This window comes from Pteropus medius, unplaced genomic scaffold (genome assembly GCF_902729225.1).
Source record: "Pteropus medius unplaced genomic scaffold, Ma_sr-lr_union100, whole genome shotgun sequence".
Lineage (NCBI taxonomy): Eukaryota > Metazoa > Chordata > Mammalia > Chiroptera > Pteropodidae > Pteropus > Pteropus medius.
The window spans coordinates 20,234,568-20,257,937 of record NW_024352785.1 but is presented as its reverse complement, the minus strand read 5'-3'; the positions used below and the strand labels follow the sequence as shown (position 1 = coordinate 20,257,937).

General features: G+C 46.1%; 1 protein-coding gene across 1 annotated transcript in view; it reads right to left on the bottom strand.

Annotated features, from left to right (window-relative positions):
- Positions 1-475: 475 nt before the first annotated feature.
- The window catches only part of MYH16 (myosin heavy chain 16), a 49,626-nt gene continuing 26,731 nt past the window's right edge, over positions 476-23,370 (bottom strand). Inside the window, exons 21-40 of the mRNA XM_039848354.1 lie at positions 22,794-22,967; positions 21,469-21,696; positions 20,328-20,432; positions 18,083-18,169; positions 17,713-17,858; positions 17,207-17,297; positions 16,689-16,745; positions 15,911-15,997; positions 13,803-14,048; positions 12,834-12,951; positions 11,253-11,380; positions 10,409-10,605; positions 9,010-9,142; positions 7,791-8,007; positions 6,876-7,012; positions 6,679-6,782; positions 4,012-4,204; positions 2,830-3,033; positions 1,709-1,834; positions 476-667 (exon numbers count right to left, since the gene is read on the bottom strand). Coding sequence (XP_039704288.1) covers positions 476-667; positions 1,709-1,834; positions 2,830-3,033; positions 4,012-4,204; positions 6,679-6,782; positions 6,876-7,012; positions 7,791-8,007; positions 9,010-9,142; positions 10,409-10,605; positions 11,253-11,380; positions 12,834-12,951; positions 13,803-14,048; positions 15,911-15,997; positions 16,689-16,745; positions 17,207-17,297; positions 17,713-17,858; positions 18,083-18,169; positions 20,328-20,432; positions 21,469-21,696; positions 22,794-22,967 — 2,970 coding nt within the window. The remainder of the gene's footprint in view (positions 668-1,708; positions 1,835-2,829; positions 3,034-4,011; positions 4,205-6,678; positions 6,783-6,875; positions 7,013-7,790; positions 8,008-9,009; positions 9,143-10,408; positions 10,606-11,252; positions 11,381-12,833; positions 12,952-13,802; positions 14,049-15,910; positions 15,998-16,688; positions 16,746-17,206; positions 17,298-17,712; positions 17,859-18,082; positions 18,170-20,327; positions 20,433-21,468; positions 21,697-22,793; positions 22,968-23,370) is intronic.

Below are 23,370 nucleotides of genomic sequence, written 5' to 3'. Positions count from 1 at the left end.
CCCTGGACAGGAGGGTCAGGCAGGCTCTGCTTTTCACAGGCCCTGCTGTGGTTGTCAGGTGGTCACTTTCCCTGAGACTCAAGTTTCTTCCTCTGGGAAATGGGGGAGGCAGAGGTCAGATAAGGTGACCGAAATTGGGCCCTTCCAGCTCTGACATTCCATGAGATAAAGACTAAGGCTTGTTTTAAATCAGTAATAAGAAAGGAATAATGTTGGAAACCAAGACTAGGAACAAAGACAAAGGAAGAATATTGGCAACTGCTCTGCTTGGGGGCTGAGGACATTTGGGGGGAAAGATGACAGGGAGAGGAGGAGGAGAGGAGGACTTTGTATAAATAAATTAGAGCTGTAGTCTAATTTTCTTTCCTGGCACTGGAATAACCCAATTCCCTATCAAATGCTGGGCATGTTTTTTGGGAAAAAACTCTCCCACTCCCTCCCCTGGCCTTGCCATAGCTTTGCTTTCTCTCCTGTCTCAGCTCGATGTTGCCCTCACCCTGGTTTCCAGCTTCATGATCATGCGCTTCCCTCCCTTCAGAGCCAGCTGCTCGGCCTCCTCCATCTTGGCCTGCAAGTCTTTGATGGTGATCTCGTAGTTCTTCTTGATCTTCTCCAGGTGCATGCAGTGGTCCTGCTCTTGCCGGAGTTCTTCCGCCATGCGGGCAGCCTGCGGGAGGCGAAGAGAACATGAGCTAGAGCTGGGTCCCCATCCAGGCTCAGAGTGCATTTGAGAGATGAGGGATGGTGTCTCCAAGTCTCTGAGAAACCAAATGGTTGATGCAAGGAACTAGCTGACAGGAGCTGGGGTTTTATGGAAGGAGCCTCACGCTCCCATGTCCCTCAAATGAAAGGGGAGGAGGCAGGCTCCTGTGCTTATTACCAGTCCTCCCAGTCCTGTGGACTCTGCCAGGCTGGTGATCTCTAGCCATACTCTTTGCTATTCCCTCCAAGAGGGGCACAGCACCGAGGGTGGGAAAAGCATAGATCTGGAGTAGGAAGATGGTCTGCTTCCTATGTAACCTTCGGCAAGTCATTCTACCCACTCATTCTTATATTCATTCCACAGATATTCATGGAGGGCCTACTGTGTGCTGATTATAGGTCTATGCACCAAATAAGGACACAGCACCAAATAAGACCAACAATGTTTCTGAGCTCCTGGCATTTCAATCAAGTGTGGGGAGCCTGACAAGAAAATATGCATTTCCTTAGCCCTAAAGTGGGATACATAGTATCCACCACTAAGGTCGGTCAGTGTGAGCACCCAAAGGAATACTGGGGTGAAAACACTTGGTGGCACATCTTGGCAACATCCACCCCTGAGCCCTTGGGCACAGCATCCGTCTTCCTTTCAGGAACCCTCTCCTCAAGGCTGGTTTGATATTCCTCCTTGCCAAAAAGTCTGCTCAGATGAACCCAAGTCGATGGCACCTTTGCTATATGTTTCCAGGCCACATGCTCTAAATCTCTCACACGATCATCTGTAGCTTGTCGGTATTCCTTACTTGCATGTGTTTGGCTTTTCAGAAAAGTCTCTGGACTCCTTAGAGCGGGACCACATCTCCACTGGTAGGGTCTTATGACTCCATAGTGACACATGATGGGAGAGAATGGCCTTTCCTGCCTATGGTAGCCTGGTCCTCACAGGCAGCCTGGGCTAGGGTGCCCAGGCCTCCTCCCACCAGCAGCAGGCAGTGCACACACTTACATCAGTCATGGCTTTCTTGGCCCTTTCATCAGCTGAGCGGAACTCACTGATGAGCTCCTCGTGCTCGTTGGAGATGCGCTGGACATCTGACTCCAGTTTGCGTTTGACCACCAGGAGGCTTTGGTTCTGGAGGAGGAAATGACATCACTGTGAGCCGGGAGTCTGCACAGCCCTTCTGTGTCCAGGAAAGAAAACGATCCTCTCCCAGACATGCCTGCCCGACTCCCAACAGGAAATGGCCCTAGCCCCCTGCTCAGGGTGAGGGTTTCACCCCTATATTCTCTGGGTTTTAGAGTAGAACTTGCATCATGAGCAGCCCAGGAATAACATAATTTAGGCCTGGGGAGGATGACAGCTCTAGAACAATCCTGAACTTAGAGCTGGGAAAACCCAGGTCCAAAATTGGGTACTTTCACCTGTGTGGATAAATTCCTTACCTCTTGGCTTTGGTCTTCTTATCTTTAAATGAGATTGTAATTCCTACACGTCCCATGCACATTTTTTCTTTTGGTGTATTCGTTCACATGAGATGATGAGTAAGGGGGGATTAAGCCATGCTGGTAAAGGCCTGCACTGTGAGTAGTAAGCAGTACTAATTTTTCCACTAGTAGCAGACAGGGTGCCCCAATGCTGACCATGGACAATCCACTCAACTCTCTGGGCCACAGTTTTTCATTTGTAAAATAAATGTCAGACTTTGGAAAACTCTAGATCCCTTCCAGTTCTAAAGTTCTAGCCTAAGCTACAGGGGTCCTTAAAATTGGGCTAAATCATGAGAATCTTCTGAGGAGTTTCTAAAAGTTTAGATTTCTGGGATCCCACCATAGATCCACTGGATTAGAATCCCCAGGGAGAGTCTAGGAGTCTATCTTTAAAAGCGCCGCATGTAGTTAACACATTGCACTGAAAAATGGCTAAGATGGTACATTTTGTATTATGGGTTTTTTTTTCCCCACTACAAATAAAAGCTCTGCAGGTGATTTCTGAGAAATTGACAAGTGGGGGCACTAGCTGCCTCTGAGTTTTGAGGGGAGCCCACAAGGTTTGGGCATCATCCTGGGCTTACCCCTGTGCCCTGAGTGTGAGACCACATAGCGCCCCCCAGAGAGCCACCATCCTACCTGGATGTTGATCTCATTGTGCCGCTCTGTGATCTCCACCACCTCCTGCTCCAGCAACTTTCGGGAGCGCTCGCTGCCCTCCAGGGCCGAGCGTACCTCCTCCAGCTCTGTCTGCAGCAAACTCAGGCGCCGCTCCTGCAGATTGTACTGCTCCCGCAGCTCCTCGTGCTGCCTGGCGTCCTCATCCATTTGGACCTGCAGGTCCTAAGGTGCAAGAGGACAAGGCCTGAAGCCATCTCACGGGCCCTGGCGCAGCCTGGGGCTGGCCAGGCCTGTGGGTGCTGTGACCTTCGCAGACTGGGCTCAGAAGGGAGATGGGGTGGGATTGGAGAGGTGGAGGCCACAGAGGAAGAGAGTGCGAGTTGTAGACCTGCCCTCAGGGAGTTCACAGTCTGGTTGAGGCCTAGTTGGGCCAGGGCCCAGGTGTCCAGAGGATTTGTCTGGTGGATAGTCAGCATGATGCCAAAGCTTTCCAGTGATGGAGCACCTGATATTACAGTAGGGCCTTCTCAAAGAAGCCTTCCTCAATGGCCTTTGATGATTACATCCTCAGTGGCTAATTCCCATCTCCCTTTCTCTAGCTTGTTATTTCTCCATAGTACTGATCATCATTTTAAATACTACAGTTTTATTTATTTGTTGCTTATTTTCTATCTGCAAGAATGTTTATTATTTTGTCTATTCTCATACCCCTAGTACCTAATACAGTGCCTGGGCAGAGCAGGTCTCCAATAAACACATGTAGAATTCATGAATCCATCTATGCATGCTTTAAAGACCAGCCCAATGATGAAGAATAATAAAGGAGGACTTCGATTATATTTGTGTTTATTTCTTAAGGTGAGTGAGTGTTGGGTACATGGGTATTTATATTCTTTATTTTTCTATGTCTGAAATAATTTATAATAAGTCAAAAATGATTTTAAAAATCAAGACAGGCCCAACTTCCTGTTTCCTTCCTTTTTTTCCTTATTCTTGTGTCCAGGATATGGACTTGGTGGTTGAGGCCTCTCATTTATACAGTCTCCAAGTCTCCTGCTCCCCGGACTGCTAGCCACCCCATGTTCTCACTCTCATGCCTTTATCCTGGCTGAAAACATGCATGAAGTTAGCCCTCTGTGAGCTTGCAGGCTCAGGGTTGGCTTGCTTTGTGATTAGTTCTGTCTCCTTCCAGATTGCTACCTTGATTTGCTGCTGCAGCCTTTTCAGTGTCTTTACAAGTTCACTGTTGTTCTTGTTGGCATGGTCCAGCTGGATTTCCATCTCATTCAGGTCAGTCTCCATTTTCTTCTTGAGCCGAAGTGCCTCTGCCCGGCCCTTGGCCTCCGCTTCCAGACTGGCCTGCAAAGACTCAATTGCCCGCTGGTGGTTCTTCCTGCAAGTCCAAGCAGAGAAGGCCTTGGCATACTGGACCCACTGACCTGTGCTAAACATCCCTAGATAAGAGGTCTCTGGACATTTACGTGAATGTGGCCACCATATTGTGACATTAAAGTATTTTCCCTTAAAGCATTTAAGTGAGGGAGCATCATGCTTTGGGAAAAGAAATAGGTTAATGTTTACCACCTCGATTTTTTTTAACATACAAAACAGCCCTGCAAGGAAACTGAGCCTCCACAATGATGAAAAATAGGCCAAAGGTCATCCATTTAGCCCAAAATGAAGTCAGGATTCAAACCCAGATTCTGAGGTCCCTGTTTTTTGTTACAAAATGTGAGTTTTGGCTATGCAGTTTATATATATATATAGCTCTCTTCAAAACAGCAGTCATTAATTGATTGTATTTAATATATATTAATCATATTTAATCAACATAATAAACATTTCCATAAAGCCCTCATATAAGCTGTATTAACCTCCTTTTATAGTAGGGGACCAGAGGAGGTAATTTAGATGTTCAAAAAACATTTGTTTCATTGAGAAAAATAAATGATTAGCATGTAAAGATCCTGTCACCTGCCCCACACTGTGTTCACCTCTGCTTCACCTCTGAACACCCACTATGTGCAGGCACCTTGAGATGTATTCAATTTCCAGATATAGGCAAGGGTATTGTGACATTCTCAAAAGTGAACGAAATTGGGATTCGCTTTGACTTAAAAATAAATGCAGGCAAAAACTATAAAACATGTTGAAAAAAATTTAAAAAGATCTAAATAAATAGAAAGGTATTTATATTCATGGAGCAGGAGACAATACTGTTGGGATGAGATTCAATGCAATGCAGTCACAAAGGACCACGTACTGTATGATTCCATTTATATGAAATGTCCAGAATAGGCAAGTCTAAAGAAACAGAAAGTAGATTAGTGGTTGCCTAGAGCTGGGAGTGGTGGTGGTGGTAGTGGTGGGGAGAAATGGGCATGACTGCTACAGGATATGGGGTTCCTTTGGAATTGATGAAAAGATTCCAAAATTGTAGTGGTTACGCAACTAAAAACCATTGAATTTTTTCCTTAATATGGGTAAATTGTATGGTATATGAATTATATCTTAATAAAGCTGTTGCAAACACACACATACCACATAGTGGCATTCCTGGATTTTAGGGTGAGGATCAGGTTTAGCCTACTGGCTGTGGCATCATCAGGCTTATCCTTTCAATGTGCTTTCATATCTATAATTTCATTTAATCTTTACCACATCCCAGAGAGGTGATGAGGAACCAGTCATCATGATCATCTGTTAGATGGGAAAATTGCACCTGTCTCATAGGTGTTTTCTTTACATTTTTATTTTGGCAAAATGCACATAACACAAAATTTACTATCTTAACCATTTTTAAGTATACATTTTAGTGGAATTAAATTCATTCATAATGCTGTGCTATCATTACCACCATCCATCTCTAAAACTCTTTTCATCTTGTAAAACTGAAACTCTGTACCTATTAAACAATAACTCCCCCATTTCCTCTCTCTCCCTTGTTCCCTGGCAACCACCATTCTACTTTCTGTCTCTATGATTTTGACTACTCTAAGTACTTCATATAAGTGGAATTACACAATATTGTCCTTTTTATAACTTGTTATTTCACTTAGCATAATGTCCTCAAGTTTTATCTATGTTGTATCATGTCATAATTTTCTTCCTTTTTAAGACTAAATAATATTCCATCATATGTATATATCACATTTTGTTTATCCATTCATTTGTCAGTGAACATTGGGTTGCTTCCATGTTTTAGCTATTAAGAATAATGCTGCTATGAACAGGGATGTACAGATATCTCTTTGAGACCCTGCTTTAAATTCTTTTGAGTATATGTCCAGAAGTGAAATTTCTAGATCATATGGTAATTCTATTTTAAATTTCTTGAGGAATTTCCACACTGTTTTCCATAGCAGCTGTATCATTTTACATTCCCGCCAACAGTGTGCAAGGTTCCAATTTCTCCACATTCTCAATAACACTTGTTATTTTCTGGGTTTTTTTTTTTTTCCTTTGGATAGTAGCCATCCTAATGGGAATGAGGTGATACTTCACTGTAGTTCTGATTTGCACTTCTCTAATGACTAGTGATGTTGAGCATCTTTCTTTGTGCTTACTGGGCCATTTGTGTATTTTCTTTGGAGAAATGTCTATTCCAATCCTTTCCCCATTTTTGAATTGGGTTATTACCTCATGGGGTTTTGCAATGAATCACTAAAGTACTACATTTCAAAGTGTTTGTAAGCCAGAGAGTGCCCCAATCAGTATAAGGTACTATCATCATTCCCATTTAACAGATGAAGAGTGTGAGGTTCTGAGAGGTTCACCTAAATTGCCCAAGGTCACATGACTAGTAAATGGCAGAGACCCACTTACTAGTGGGTCTTACCTAGACTCCCATCCTGTCAGCCCCCATACCTTGTAGCTTCAAATTCCTCTTCTTTCTCATGAATTCGCCGGTCAATGTCAGCTTTAACCTGAGCCAGTTCCAGCTGAATTCGAATCACCTTGCTTTCTTCAACCTGCCAGGAATGTAAACATCAGTCTTTCTGGCCAAGTAGGCATATGGTCCCTAGCCAAGAGTTCAGCCCCAAAGGAGACAGCCACAAGTTTACCTCCAAGGAAGACTCAGCTTCCTCCAGGGCCACCTGGAGTTCTTCCTTCTCAATCTCCAATTTTTTCTTCAACTTCTGCAGCTCGTGCACACTCCGTCCTCCCTCACCCAGTTGATCAATCAGTTCTTTTATCTCCTCTGAGAAAAAAAAATTCTCGCTAATAAGGCACATGAGGACTACTAGCTTCTCAGGGTTGTGGGATGCGGCACAGACATTCCTTCATCAGGGCCAGAAGCAGGCACTCCTAGCCTCACCGTATCAAAAGAGAAGCGTTATACTCTAAGTTGTAGATTCTTGGAGCATCAGGGCTTGGATATTGGAGAACAGTGAGTCCAAGCTCTTCTTTTTGTAGATAAGAGGCAGAGTCCCAGAGAAGAGTAAGCAAGCACAGAGTAGCTTTAGGGCCAGTGCCCAGGGCTCCCAGGGCCCATCAGTTCTACATGCGAGGACTTCCTTTCTCAGAGACACGCTGCCCCCTCAACCCTGCCTCCCAGGTCTCAAATTCCAGCCCCAGACTCCAATATGTAAGAAATACATGCATATGTGTATTATTTACATATGACAGGTATAAGAAAAGGGCTCAAGAAAAATCTATTGAGCCCTTATTTGTGCCAGCTACTCTACTAAGTGAAGATACATTTTATCTTATTTCATTGACACAACAACCTTACAAGGAAAGCATTATTATTTCCCTATCTTACAGATGAGGGAACAGGCATGGAAAGTAACTCACCTGCCTGAAGTTATATTGCTGAATGCTCGAGTGCTTCTACAGAGCGCTTGTCAGCCAGTCAACGAACACTGTCAGCCAGTCAACAAACACTGTGTACCCAGTGCTCAAACCCATGATGTGCCCAGAAGGGGGCCTAGCTGTGTCTTTGTACCCGCAGGCCCACTGCCTGCCTTCAGACTCACCCTGCAGGGTCTTGTTCTCTTTCTTCACTGACTCAAGGTGTTCCAGGGACTCCTCGTAGGCGGTCTTAATCTTGAAGCTCTCTGTCATGTACATGCGGCACTCCTTTTGCGAACTGTCCACTTCCACCTGCAGCTCCTCACACTTCTGTTGCCACTCAGCCAGCATCTTGTCAAAGAGCCGCTGCTTCTTATCCAGGGCAGCAGCTGCAGCATTGGCCTAGGGAGAGGTGGGGATGGTCTCCAGGGGGTCTGACTTTCTTGCCCCTCTCCCCTCTTTCTGCCTCCCTCCCTTTCTTCTCCAATGCAGTGATGCTGGTGACCACAGACTTCTTGGCAATTGGGATATAATTCAACATTTATATCACAAGAACAGAATAGGGATTCAGGAAAGAGCTACATTCCAGTTCTAAAACTTCTGCTACTAGATGTGTGACCTTGGGCAGTCCGCCTTATCTTACTAGTCTGGAATTTTCTCAGGTATTAAATGAGGAATCTGGGCCGCGATGTCCTTCCCAGACTTATGACTTTCACCTACCACCCCATTTTCTTACTGTACTAATATACATTATACATCATTGTCCAACCCAGAGATGGGTTTGGTACTATTTTTCTTTTGAATCAACGCTGATTATTCTTAGACATTATTTTTTCATAGACCCTTTATGTTTTTCATAACATCCCGGCAACTGTATATTTGCTGCTGTGCAATATTAGATTTTGTAAATTTCTACTTAATTCCTTAATTTGGGAGAAGAAAAATCTTTTAGGGTTTTAGGACTATTTTTCTGAAATCTCTCACATGGACATGACCTTTTTCCTGTGTGTCCCTCACAGCTGGCATGAAGCAATGGTCCTATCTAGACCAAGACAAAGTTGTTCTGTGCCAGTGGAAATCTCATTTAATTCGACTAGAAATTGGTAAATCATTCTGAACCAGAGATTCAAACAGGAATATTTAGCTACACAAAGTGTATAGGACATGGTTTGTGTGAGAGAAAAGGGAATAGGGATAATATGTGACATGACTTCCTGGGACAAAGTTTTATCATTGTCACGGACCTGTTTAAATAGTGGTTTGTTGAGTGTTAAGATCTCAGAATTATGAGTATATATAAATACATATTCAAGCAGGAGCCTGTGTCCAGTGGGTCTGTATACAAACTCTGTGCTCCATCCTTAGGGGCCACTGTCTCTTGGACCTGGCATTTGATCCTCTGACCTTCTCTAAGTCGATGGTGAGGTCCTCGACTTCTGCCTGGAGTCTCTGTTTATTTTTCTCGAGGGAGGCAGCCCTGGCCTGGGCAGCTTCGGCTGCCTCTTCTGCTTCCTGGAGCCTGGCAGCCAGTTTCCTCCTGTGGATAAGGGTAAGAGGGGCCATCAAGGAATCATAGGAGCGCACAGGCAGTGGCGCCCGGGGTGTGGCGCTGAGCTCTGATGTCACGATGTAAATGATGCAGACAAAATGGAGAGTGTTTGGAAGAAGCAACCAGTGTTCATTCATTTATTCAGCAAATATTTATTGTTTCTATTCTGTGCCAAGTATTGTTCTAGGCATTAGGGAAATAGCAGTGAATAAAACAGACTAGGATCTCTGCTTTTATGAAAGTTCTGTTCTGGCAATTTTGTTCAGACGATACACAACAAAATGACATACACATGCTGAAGAAAATAAAGCAGGGAGGGGAACACATGAGCAAAAGCCAGAGGGAGGGTAGGGCAAGGGCTGGTGGTGTCTGGGGAAGAGGTTCCATGAAGAGAGATGTGAGGAATTGAGATTTAGGTTTAGCCTTGAAGTGAGAGCAGGCAGCTTCCAGCAGCAATTGTAGAAAATGGAAAAGGGCTGAAGGGCAGGAGGTGGAAGCTACAGAAAGGCAGACTTAGGCTCAATGGATAAAGAGCTTTAGATAAAAGATCTGTGTCAGCTGAAAGGCACTGTGCTTTTTGCTATCCTGTCACCCACAAGTTCCAGTGAGTGGAAGGCACAGAGAGCAGGCTACGGTTCGCTCTATGCCTGGCAGAGTGGCTCACATGCAGGGCTTCCCTGGGTATGTGGGCCCAGGAGTACCCAAACAGCCTCTTTTATGCTAGAGGGCAGCTCAGAGCCACATTCACTTGTCTACTTTTATTTCCTCAGGCCAGTCAAGCCGAGTATCTCCTTCTCTAGTTGGTGAATGAGGAAGAAAGCTCAAAGGATATGAAGACATTTACTACAGATCTGGGAAAAGGCAGAGTGGAGACCTTGGCTACCAAGTGTGGTCTGTGTCCAACCAACATCACTGAGAGGCGTTACCCCAGACCCAGCAGGCCTTTGGAGGCTTCCTGAGCACTTCAGAGGCAGAGAAGCCCTGCCAGGAGGAGCCGCTGCCTCTGACTCCCCTGCCTGAGCATTTTAAGGCAGAGGATATAGGTAAGAGAGCCCTCGAAGGTGGAACCTGAAGGCTGACCATGCAGGCAGTGGGCTCCTCTGACTGCACACTCATCTTCCCTTTAAGAGAAGCCGATGAACTGCCTTTTTCTGGATGTGGCCCTGGCCTCAGCTGTGGCTGGCAGTGGTGAGACCCCCAGCGCCTACCCACCTGCTTGGCCTTTTCCTCTCTCCTGGCACAAGGTGAACTCACTTGGTCTCCTCTAGCTCCTCAGTCCTCTGGATGGCATCGGTCTCATACTTGGTCCTCCAGGTGGTCACCTCGGTGTTTAGTTTGGACACAAGGCGCTGCAGCTCCGACTTGCCTCCCTGTTCCTCCTCCAGCTGCTCCTTCACCAGGTCCAGGTCATGCTTGGTGTTGGCGAGACTCACCACGGCTGTGCTGCGAGACTGGGGACCACATGAACCTGTCAGAGGCCCACCGGTCTCTCCATGGCCCCCCAGGGCCAGCAGTTAGATGTATATCATGTTGGATCAACAGTGTAGCAAGGGGAAAAACACACATGATTCTATAACCCTAACCATCACGGTTTATTTTCCTTGTTTTCTTCTAATTACTACCTACGAAGATATGTAATTTTACTTAGTCATACACATGGAATACTACAGTTTTGTAGTTAACTTTTAGTAGTGAATCAAATATTTTTTAAAGGTTTTAAAAATAAACTTATTTATTTAAATTAGTTTCAAGTATACAGTACATTGGTTAGACATCTATAATGTTCATAAAATGATTATCCCAATTGTTCCCTCCCTCCCCTGGTCCTCCACTTAACCATCACATTAATGCTAACTGCATTCCCTCTGCCATGTTCCCCATGCCCAACTATCAACTACTAATTTGTACTTCTTTAATCCTTCACCCCATTCTCCCAGCCTCCCAAGCTCCCTCCCCTCTGTCTGTCACCAAATTGTCCACTATATTTGTGAGTCCGTTTTTGGTGAATCAAATATTTTTAATGTTCCTTCTACATCTTAACCTATAATTTTCTTTAAGGAGGCAGCTCTGTCACCCCCCACTTCATCCCCCAACAAACCTTGGACTCTTCATCCAGCTGCCTCTTGTAGTCATCCACCTGAGATGTGAGCGATGTCTTTATCCTCAGGATTTGATTGAGCCGGCTCTGGGATTCTTCATATTCCCGGCTCAGTTCACCATTTTCAGCTGAGTGAGAAAGGAATGGGAAAAATACTGGATGAAGAACTGACTCCCTAGGCAGATTCTAAGCTCCTCCAGGGCATCGCTTCTGAAGTACCTGGTAAATATGGCAGCATGGCTGACTGTACTGGAATGGGGAGCACAGTGACCACCACACCAGCTGCTCAAATTAAGTTAGCCTAGAAGGGGAGCAAGTGCCCAAGGTGACACCCAGGTGACTTACATGGGGTAAGGGGCTTCATTCGGATAATGAAGGCCTGCCCCTGGCAGGAGATACAGCAAAGAAGTTTGGAGAAAACAGTGGAGCAGAGTGTTTACTTTGTAAACTGCATTTGTCACTGTCCCAGAGCCTACACTCCTGTCATCTGTGGACTGATTACCCCGGTTAGAGGCCAGGGAGAGGTGTATGAGCCAGAAAGGAAGATCGCTGTTTCTAGTTCTGCTCTGTAAGTCATTAATAAGTCATCTGTAAGTCACTTCATCTCACTGAGCTTCACATTTCTCATCAGTCAAATGGTGTCAAATGGGGATATTGATTTTAAAAAGTATTCAGGATGTGAGAAATAGGGCCAAAGGATGCCCGCAGGTTCTATGGTGTCTGTCACACTGGAACTTCATCTAACTGGCCCACCTAAGGAGTGTTAACTTCTCTCAGGGAATGCATTTTTGTTTGGCTTACTGTTTACCCGGGTTAGAACTCAGCCTCTCTAAAGTTAAGTGTTAACTTGTTTAGTGATAAGTGAAAAATTATTTTTGTCCTAGAAATGTAAAGGAGTTCTTCTGACAGAAAAACGAAAATAAAACCAAATGCAGAGGTTGCAGTATTATTGTCCCATAGAACATTAACCAATTTTGCATTTAATTTAGCAAAGTTACCTAAGCTTTCCTTTCCCCATTGACTATGTAAATCTCTGTCCCTTGTGCTCTTCAAAGGCAGCGTTACCGTTTTTTCTGGTTTCCTTATTAGTGACACATGTTCGCTTTATGTCAGCATGCGGGTCATGTTTTATTTTTTTTATTATTATTATTTTCTTTAGAGTCAAAAGGAAAGTTTATTAGAAAAGGGGTAATACTCCACAGAGGGTGGTCTCCTCTCAGAGGCAGAGAGTGAGAGGGACAGTGAGAGAGATAGAGACAGAGTAAAGGCACTGAGAGGAAATGTTTTAAAATGTTTGAAAAGTGTCAGTATGACTGCTTCTCCTGCTGATCTCACAGAGTAGTTAAGAGAACCAATACAAAAATGCTTTGAATAGTGTTCCTTGTTTTACACTATAAAGATGTGGCTTGGAATACTCAGTGGGTGGGATAAAATTTCCTTGTCCCATCACAGGGGATGTGAATTTTCAAAGACCAAGAAAGCTCTGGGGAGAGATCCCAGGTACTCTTTCAGTTTCCTTGTGGATTCCTGTTTCATTTCACGCACTGTTCTTTAGGAAACTGCAGGGAGGAGTGAGCTCACCTTGGAGGCGGGTCCTGATGGCATTGATTTCTGCCTGGTTTCTCTCTAGCTCAGCCACCTTGGCATTGGCTTCCACTAAGCTGTCTTCCAGCTTTCGGACATGGGCCTCGGCATTTATCTGCTCAGGAAGAATGCACTCAGTAGTGAAATGGGGAGGCCCAGGTAAGCCCTCCCTGCTTCCCACCTGGGTTCTCCTAGTGCAGCCTCTCAGGCTACCCCACTAGCTTTTCTGTTGTCTCAGAAACCCCCAATGGCTCACCATTTTTTATCAACATAAATCTAGAGCCTTTGGATTGGTGCAGCCTCTCACTCTGGCCCATCTCCCTTTCATAGCCACTCTGGATCCCTGCAGACCTCATCTAATAAGAAAGTGCAGTGGGCCAATTTAAGGAAAAATACTGCAGATAAAACAGGAACTATGAAGATTCCTCATGAGTATCTGAAGTTTGGAGACACGAGTTGGCTGAGACAGGGATCCCCGAAGCTCCTTCCCTCACATCACAAAAAGGCCCTTCATGTAGCAGGTGCTCAGTTAATGCATGTTGAATGGCTTGCTTTTCTTTCTTGCAATATAACACCTTTTCATTGTGGCAATGTCTGCATTTATCTTGTCATTCGACTAGTCTCTAACTCCTTGAGAATATAATCATACTAATGTAATGGTAATCTTAATAGCACACATTTATTGAGCTTTTCTTATGTGCCAGAGACTTTTGTAGCTCTCATAACAGTGCTGTGAGGTAGGGATATTATCCCCCTTTTGCAGATGAGGAAACTGAAGCACAGTTAGGTTATGTAACTTGGCCAAGGTCATACATACACCCAGCCGGTAGGGTCTGGGTGGTGGGTTCACCTTAGTTCCCTTCACAACATCTAGAATATGCTTTGGGCCTGCTGGGGGCTCAGGGAGTATCTGTGTAGGAGCCAGTGCTGGGGCATTTTCCCCTGGCTCTGGGTGGCCTCCCTCACCTTGGACTTCTGCAGAGTCTCCACGCTGGCGTTAAGGTCGTCGATCTCAGCCTTCATGACTTGCTTGTCCTTCTCCAACTTGGACTTGACCCTCTGTAGGTTCTCCACATGCTCTGTCAGCTCTGCCATGGAGTCTGTGTGCTTCTTGCGCAGCGTGGAGGCTGTCGCCTCACTTTGCAGGGCTGCCTCCTCCAGCTCCCGCCGCAGCTTCAGCAGCTCGGCCTCTCGCTTGCGATTCTGCTCAATCTAGGGTAGAGGATAAGCAGGGCATAGCAGAAGTGGCAGGTGCAGGCCTCCTTGGGCTAGACACTGTTTACCTGCTCAGTGGTCCCCTAATATTCCTGAACTCCATTAATACAATGTCCTTGTTGAAATATCAATTCTAAACCTCTGGGTGGGTTACCCATAGGATTTGTTTAGTTAGTGTTGTGTGTTGAATTATGTCCCCCAAAAAGATATATTCAGATCTTAACCCTGATACCTGTGAATGCAACCTTATTTGGGAATAGGGTCTTTGCAGATATAAACAAGTTAAAATGTCATATTGGATTAGGGTGGGCCTTAATCTGATGACTTCTTGTCTTTATAAGAGGCAAATTTGGACCCAGAGAGACACATAAGAAAAAGGCCATATGACCCCGTGGCTAAGGTTGGAGTGCTGTAGCTATAAGCAAGGACACCAAAGATTGCCAGCAAACCACCAGAAGCTGGGAGAGAGGCCTAGAACAGAGTCTCCCTCAGAGCCTCCAGAGGAATCCATGAGGCAGCCCTTTTTCCATTGCTCCTGCTCTCTTGGCCCCTGTAGTTCTGTCAACTCTCTCTGCACTGCTAGACATAGTCCCTTTGTTAATAACCCTCATTCAAACCATCTGGGATGATTTTGTTTCCTTCTGGAACCCCATCACAGCTGGGTACCTGCTTCAGTTCTGGGCATGTCCCCCCAAGCAGTGGACTGGACTGTGGCCAGGATGGTGAGGAGTGGGACCCCATGGAGTCCAGAGGGCCACAGTAAAGGATGCTCAGCCTTCCAGTGTTCCTGCTCTCTACTCTGACCCAGGATCCACATTTGTAAGAGAGCTGGCTACATGGAATTAGAAGGAGAGTTTCATATAGCGTCTATTGGTCTCCACGATGCTGTCATATGAGTGGGAGAAAGATGCATTCCACTCCAGGAGGCGCGGCTCAGATTCTAGCCCCAACTCACCTCTTAGTGAGGTGCTCTTGGAGTGTGAGGGTCACACCATTGTATTAACCTTGTCTTTATTCTCTGTATTCTGGTGCTTTGATATCTGGGGTTTTGCTGACCCTGAAAGAATGGCCCCTCCCAGGGTTAGCTAATTCCTAGAGAGTGAACAACTTGATTTTAGATGTAAATCACCCAATCTAGTAGCTGTTTTATTCTTAGCCACTATCCACCTGCCCTAATCACTTAGGGCCAGGTACCAGACAACTAGGAAGAGCCCTGTGCCCTAGGGCCCTCTGAAATTATCCAAACTAGCCAGTCCTAAGCCTGCTCCCTATGCCTTGCTTGTTCCTTCCTTGGAAACCACAATAAAACCTCTTGTCCACAATTCCTTCCCCCTCGGCCCCGCGACCAACCCTGGTGCTTCCTTGTGTGTCTCTGCTTGGCATGCCCTCTCCTGGGAATTGTAACAAGCTACAGCTGAACCTTCAACAACGCAGGTTTGAACTGTGCAGGTCAACTGAAATGTGGTCAACTGAAAAAAAATCACCTATAAGTGGACTCAAACAATTCAAACCCAAGTTGTTAGGGTCAACTGTATCTCTTCAATGGCAACCTTCTCCTGATCTTCTGGCATTACTCTACCTCAAATTTTCTATTAATACGCTATATTTTAGAACACTTGCCCTCTGCATTCATTCAAATCCTGCTTCCATCAGTGCCTCTGAACTAAAGAGCCCCAGAAGGCAGTGAACCAAACCTGCCTGTCTTGACTACTCTTTATTACTAACTGGTTTCTCCTCAAGCTAGCCTGAGAAATTCAGCCAAAATGAAATGGTCCATAGCCCACTGTTCATTGTCCAGCATTTTTTCTCCCTGCAGACAGGAAGGAATTGGGGTTCTTGGGTTTCCTTGAGGATGGTACCTGAGCAGATGTGGCTCCCCCGGCCTCTTCCAGCCTGTCGCTGAGGTCTTCAAGGTCCCGGGACAGGTCGCTACGTTGTTTCTCCACCTGGGGTGAGATCAAATGACACTGACTGAAGCCATCCACGAGCCCTTCTTTCTGCATGGTGTCTGTGAGGCCAGGGCCCTTCCCTTGGGGAGCTCTGTACTCTGCCTGCCGCCTCACATGCTCAGTGAAGGATGCTGTCTGTCTCCCTGCATTGGATAGGCCTTAGTGCCCATCCTACCCTCTAGCCCAGTTTGGCTGAATCTGGAGTTAAGGTGTCTTATGAGTCATCTCCCACCAATTTTCTAGCCTCATCCCCTGTATGATCCTTGCTCTCAACCCTTCCTCCATTCTTTGTTCTTCCTTTTACACCTTTTACACAGATACTATTTCATTCCCTCTGCCTAGAAATTCCTCCCTGCCTCTATTCAATCTTTCAGTCCCCAGGCTAATGTCACCTCCTCTACCTGTCCCAGGCAGAACTAACCTCCTCTCTTTGGGCTCTCACTGCAAGCAGCATCTTTGCCCCTTACATCATAATTAATGTACATATGTAGCACAGTGTCTGACACATAGTAGGTGCTCAAGAACAATGAGGAGGTGATGAAAAAGTATGCCCGTATAGTCATTCATTTTGTCTGTGACAATGTCCTGCCCTCCTCTCTGTTGGTTTCCTGAGTGGAGTTTTCGCTTATGGTTGGATTGTAGCTGGCATTTGTCTTTTGACCCAGAAAGGTAGAAGTGTATCATTTACCTTGGCTCTCATTGCCCTCTCAGCTTCCAGTTCCTCCTCCAGCTCCTCGATTCGGGCCTAGCAGACAAATAAGCAGATGAAATGGGGCGGGGGGTGGGGGAGGCGGGGAAGGGCGGGGATTTATCTCTCCTGTGTGAAGTTTGAAACTTAACCATGTGGCTTTTTAAAATGGAAATGATAGAAGGAAGCTAAGCATGTGATGGATAATGTCAAAAGCAGAGAGAAACAAGGCACAGAGTATGTGCAATGGCCCTGAGGCAGGAAGGAGGCTGGGGTATGTGAGACCCAGCTAGGAGCCAGCATGGGGAGGGAGCAGAGGTTAGATCATGGAGGACCTTGTAATCATTGTAAGGACTTTGAATTTAATCCTGAGTGAGGTAAACATGAGTCAGTCTCCAAGGTGTCTGTGGCAGTTTTGCTCCTCAGGAAGATTCAGCAGCCGATCAGCTGATGTGAGCAAAGGCCGCAGGGAAATGCTTCTCAAAAGTCGAGTTCAGTCTTTTCGGTCCTGGACATACCTGGTGTTCCTTCAGTTTCCGCTGCAGAGTGGCATTCAGAGACTGCTCATCCTCATATTTAGAGTTGACAGAATTAATTTCCATATCCCTCCTGCAAGAGAAGGTTTGATCTCCAGAGGAAAAGTGCTGAGGGTAGACCCGTGAGCTGGCCATGGAACAGAGCCTGGACTACCGGAGCAGGCCTTGAACCTGTTGAAAACTGCTCATCTCCCTAACCATTGGCCTTCGGGTGTGACAGCCCAGAAAGTCTCACTCTACAGAGCCCCAGAATCAGCTCCATAGGCTTTTCATTCACTTATTCTTTCACTCATTAGTTAACTCATGCATTTATTAATTTTATACATGTTTATTTAGTACCTATTATGTGCAGACATTGTTTAGGGTTCCAGGGACATATCAGAGAACAAACCAGACAGTGCCTGGCGCCTGGTACTATCCAGGAAGTACTAAATATTGCTAATATTGTTACGAAAAAAATGAATAAATGAATAACTGCATGGGCATACTTTTTCACCACTTCCTCAAGATCTATCTTGGACCGCTCCATCTCATTAAGATTGTCAATGGTCATCTTCAAGTCACTCTCAGCTTTCCGACGAGCCTTTTCCACCTCTGCCCGGATTTTCTTTTCCTGTTCCCAGTTATCCTCCAGCTGTGGAGAAAAGAAAAGCAAGAGAAAGTAGAGGAGGGGGTAGTCTCAGGCCAGAATGAAATAAGGAACAAGACTGGGCCTGGTTCCTTAGCTTTTGCGTCAGAAAGTCTCTCACTTCCCCAGGGGATGTGTCAGTCCAGTTCTCAAAATGAATATGAGGACCCTGTGCCTCAGGATGGACCTGGTCCTCGAGCTGTAGAATTGGCTCAGCCATGGGTCATTACCTCATGGATCTGGGTGCTGAGTTTGCTGTTGCTCTTGGTTAGGTGGTTCACCTTGTCCTCCTCAGCTTGTAGGTCATCGAGGGTTTTCTGGAAGGGAAGATACACATGTGTGCCCCTTGAGCCATGCAGGAACAGCTGAACAGACCTGGTTCTCTGCCATCACTTCTAAGCTGAGATGAGTTGACTTTAGTGAACAGCTACTGAGCTCCTGCTTCTGGGTTCTGGGTCAGACCATGGCAGACCTGAGCACCCGTCAGCCGTAGGTGGGCCCTTGGGTCAGTAGCGGGTCTCTGGTTCTCCATGGGGCATATGGAAATCTGTGGGGGGCTTCTGGTTGTCACAATGATTGGGGGCTCATCTAGCACTTAGTGATTAGTTCCAGGGATGCTGGGCATCTTGCTTTGCTCTGCACAATCTGGCACCATAAAGAATAATTCTACCATCTACATGCCTGATATCCCACCCAGGCATTCATGTAAGTAAAACCATCATTTATCATTTTCTGAAGCTAGGACCCATTACCACTTTACATAGAACTCAAAAATATTTTCATTTAGTATCCATTACATTTTTAAAAAATGATCTACCATGAAAACTGAGAGAAGATTCGTTTGTTGTTGTCAAAATCTCTCCAAGGTTTTTCACCATTTTGTAAAACTGCATTACTGGCAACAGCCATACTTTGCTATCTGAGTCACCAACACACCCTCCTGTGCCCATCTGCAGCTGTTATAGACAGGCTTCGTCAGGCAGCAAGCAGCTCACTTCTTCTAATTGATCTGCCTGAGATTTTACACATTGACAGCCCCATTATTTATTATAAATTACTTTCCATTAATTTCTCTTTTATGTCGAAGGGTGCTCTTGATTTTTTTTAAGTTATGTATTAGTTATATCATTATAATTTTTATTTCAGGATATAAGAGAAGCTTCCAAAATATAGTCAGTCCTCATCATTTGTAGATTATCTTTTTGCCTATTTACCTACTTGCTAAAATTTATTTGTAATCTCCAAATCAATACTTATGGTGCTTTCATGGTCATTGGTGGATATGCGCAGAGTGGTGAAAAATTTGAGTTGCTTGGCGTTTTCAGCTGAGGTTGGATGAGACGATGCTCTGCCTTCTTGTTTTAGCTCATACTGCAAACAAGTGTCCTTTTCACAATGTGTTCACATTTATACATTTTTGTACTTTTAGTTGGTGATTTCAATGTTTAAAATGGCACCCAAGCACAGTGTTGTCTAGTGCAAGATAGTTTTGATGTGCCTTACAGAGAATTTTGTGTATTAGATAAGCTCCGTTGAGGCATGAGATATAGTGCTGTTGACCTTGAGTTCAATGTTAAGGAATCAACAATATGTACTAAACAAGGTGTCTTTAAACAGAAACACACATAAAACAACATAATGTATTCATTGTAATCATATGTATTATGTATTAATTGGTTGACAAAAATTTTGTGACCAGAGGCTTGCAGGAACCTAACCCTAAATTTCCCCTAGGAGCAGAAGTTTAGTACTTGCTAATTCAGTATGTGCAGTGACTTTATAGAACATAACTACCTTGAATAATGAGAATTGGCCATATTCATTATAAAAGGAGGCTCTGGGTTTGATATGGTTGAGAGCCACAGTCTAAGAGGAGGTATTTCCAGAGGCAGCTCAGGGGACATGTTGTGGATTCATGGTGTCAGCAAACACAGGGGTGAGCGCCTATTCTCTGTTTCTGGGCTTCAGCTTGCTCTTTGCACCTGTGTCTTTAGAGCTAGGATGTAACCTGTGCCACAATTAGCACTGATGGCTGGTCAGAGCTGGCTCTGCATTTAGGAGCCTGAGCCTGTAACAATTGGGTCAGTCTCCGCATGATCTCAAGAGCTCATGCCTGTTGTTGCAGTGATATATCAGGTGCTTTGGAGTTCACAGGACACTTCCATATACACCAGTTCATCTTTATGACTCTGGGGACCATCCTCACTCCTGCCTGCTACTCTCATTTCACTGTCAAAACTGTTCTAGTTTGGGTAATAAGTTATATTATGGTCACCCCACTTACAATAAACCTGGAAGGAAGGCATTAAGACGTGACCCTACCCACTTCACTGATGAGGGAATAGAGATTTAAGGAGAGTCTGTGACTTCCCTAAGGACCCCTACCCAAAGGGTGGCAAAGCTGGGATATGAACCAGGGTCTCCAGTTTCTGAGCTCTGACTGCTCCGCCAAAGGGAGAAGTGGGTGGCGCCTACCTGGTGCAGCTCCTCCAGGGCCCTCTTCTCCTTCTGGAGCTTGGCAATAGAGTCTTCACGGAGTGAGAGGTCCCCAGTCAGGGTACGGACCTTGTGATCCAGGGCCTAGAAACCCGGGCAGGGAAGAGACAGGTCTTTAAGGTTGGGAAAACCCTCTAGTGGGGAGAGAAAAGGGGGAAGCAATTGCTCTGAGAGAGGGCCTTTGGCTTGACTATACAGTAGAGTCACCTGGGATCTTGAGAAATGCCAGCACCCAGGGCACACCCCAACCAACGAAGTCAGAATCTTGGGGGTGAGGGGAGCAGCAACTGAAGAACCATCATATCAGTTCAGGCCCTCACTACTCAAAGCCTGGTCCTCGGGCTTCAGCTGTGTCATTGACCAAGAATGTGTTAGAAACTTTGATCTTGGGGCCCTGCCAGACCTGCTGATCCAGAATCTACATGTTATCAGGATCCTGATGTTTAGTGTGCACATCAGAGTTTGAGAGGCATGGGTTTAGGCAGTGTCCACTTTCCCCTGCTCTTAGATCCCACTCGCTTGCAAGGGTAGGAAGGGGGCCCCGGGGCCAAGCCGGCCAGATAGTATCAGGAGACAGGGGGTCTCCTTTGCGGGGCCAGCAACTGCTTGTTTGGGTAGAAATCCAGCAGCTACAGGTGGCCTCATCATACTGATAGAGTTGCCTCTTCTGAGAAGGGAGGAAGGTTATACATGGTGCTGCAGAACATTCTGTGAGGGGCCAGGGATACTGAGGCTGAGTAGGCAGCAGGCTAGTGCAGATGCCTAGAATCCCAGGCTTGAGGAGAACCAGTTAGGCCTGAGCCTGGATGTAGCATGATGGAAAGAGCTGTTTCCTTAGTCAGCTGCTCTGTCTAGCAGAACTTTCTGCAACAAAGGACATAGTCTCAGTCTGCTTTGTCTAACATGATAGCACTGGCCATGTGTGGCTATTGAGCACTTGAAATGTGGCTAGGTCAACTTGGGAACCACATTTTAAATTGTATTGAATTAAATTAAAACAGCCCCATGTGGCTGGTGGGCTCTAGGAAGCACTGCTGTGGGAGATCCAGGTGTGGAGGGTGAGCGAGCTGGGGGTTCCTCGGCCCTTAGAGGAGCATGGTTGGGCCCAGAGCGTCCTCACCTGCTTCTCCTTCTCTGTCTTGGCCAGTGTGCTCTCAAGGCCCTCCAGGTCACGCTTCAGGTCACTCAGCTCCCCCTCTAGTTTGCGCTTGGAAGCGCTCAGGGAAGCAGCTGTGCCTTCCTCTTCCTCCAACCGCTCCCGCATATCTGAGATCTGGCTCTCCAACTCCATTTTGGTCTTCATCATCTGGGTCAGGCGCTCCTCGGCATCCATCAGGTTCTCTTGCTCCTGGTGGAAGAAAGAGCCCCAGTCATAGGCAGGAGTCCAGGCACCGGCAAGGGACCAAGATGACAGATAACCCTTGGGCTGATAGGCCCCAAACAAATGGTTGGACAGGGGACTGGGCTAGCAAGGCAACAACTGGCCACAGAGTCAGAAGACTGAATCAGCTGAGTGACTTTTGGTTCATGGCATAACTTTACTGAAATTCATTTCTTTGCAAAATAAGGGAAACAATCACTGTGAGATATAAAGAGATGGTGCTTTTATAAATGGCTGGGCCTCACATCCCCACTAGGTGCTTCTATAAATGGAAGATTCTTTTATTACTGTGGTCTCACTCGGCCTCAGTCTCCTCAAACATAAAACAAGGGTCTCAGCTTGAGCAACTTCTCAGGGGTATCTAAAGGATGTGGAGAAATGATGCTAGAGACAACTTGGGGGAATTGGGCAGACAGCACAAGTGCTGATGTTCTCACTGCCCCACGGACACGGCTGTGGCAGAGCAGGAAGGACTCAAGATGGAACTGGACCCCTCCCAGTTGTGGGTTTTCTACTGATGGTCTTGAGACCTTGATCAAGTCTCTAAATGTCAGTCGAAATAAGTTTTCTACATTGCCGGTTATGCGTAAAAATTGGGCACCTTAAAGGGTGGTTGTGAGGGTCAGATCCAAGAAGGACCAGTGACTGCAGTCATAATCTTGGAATGCAGGGATGGAGGCATTGAGTCAGGCACCCATGATACCTAGGTCATTTGGTCTCCTTGCTCTGTTTGCACTTGACAGGCAAAGAAAGGAGACAAAGAAAAGAGGGCAAGTTCCTAAAGTCTCATGGCAGAGCCAGGCTGCGGGGGTGTTCCACCCACTACATCTCATGGCCCCAGGTCTGGACAATCCCTATAGGCCAGCACATATATGTGTGCCCAGCCTGCTGCTGTGGGCAAATAAAATTTTGATGGAGACCTTTTGGTAACTGGAGCAAGGAAGACATTACAAAGAAGAAAAGAGAAGGTTGGAAATTCCCTGTGGTCTGAAGGGACCATGGATTTCTAGTTGCCAAGACTCCTAGCTCCCATCCCCTCCCCTCCCCATCAGGGCCCCACGTACAGCCTGCAGCTGGATGGTGAGGTCTTTCTTCTCCTGACTGAGTGTGACCATCTTTTCCTCCATTTCCTTGACCTTGGTTAGCAGCTCCTGTGTCTTGGACATGGCATTCCTCAGCTCTTCCTCTTTGGCCTTCATCTCTTCCTCTTGCCGTGCCACATTCAGGAGCGGCTTGACCTGGGTGGCCAGTAGCACCATACGGTGTTAGGGGGTGGGCTTTACCAGGGGACAAGGAGGTGGACTGTGGGGGCTCTGCCTCAGACTGGGCCTCACATCCCCACTGGGGTGGAAAGCAGCTCTTGCTGCAGCTGTGAGGAGCCCTTCTCCACAGAGGCCATAAAGCATCTCTGGCCCCTACAGAGGAGGCTCATCCTTGCTTAGGATCAGTCCTCAGGATGCTCTTTGATTCCGGGAGAAACGAAGTTAGATAATCTTCAGCATCTAGCTGTACCCAGTACTTACGTCTGTTCTGTAAGTTGTGTGTGTTTGGAACCCTGTCTACATTCACAGCTCTGCTTTCTCCTGCCTTTTTCTCTTCTGAGTTTCTCTCTCTCTCTCTCTCTCTCTCTCTCTCTCTCTC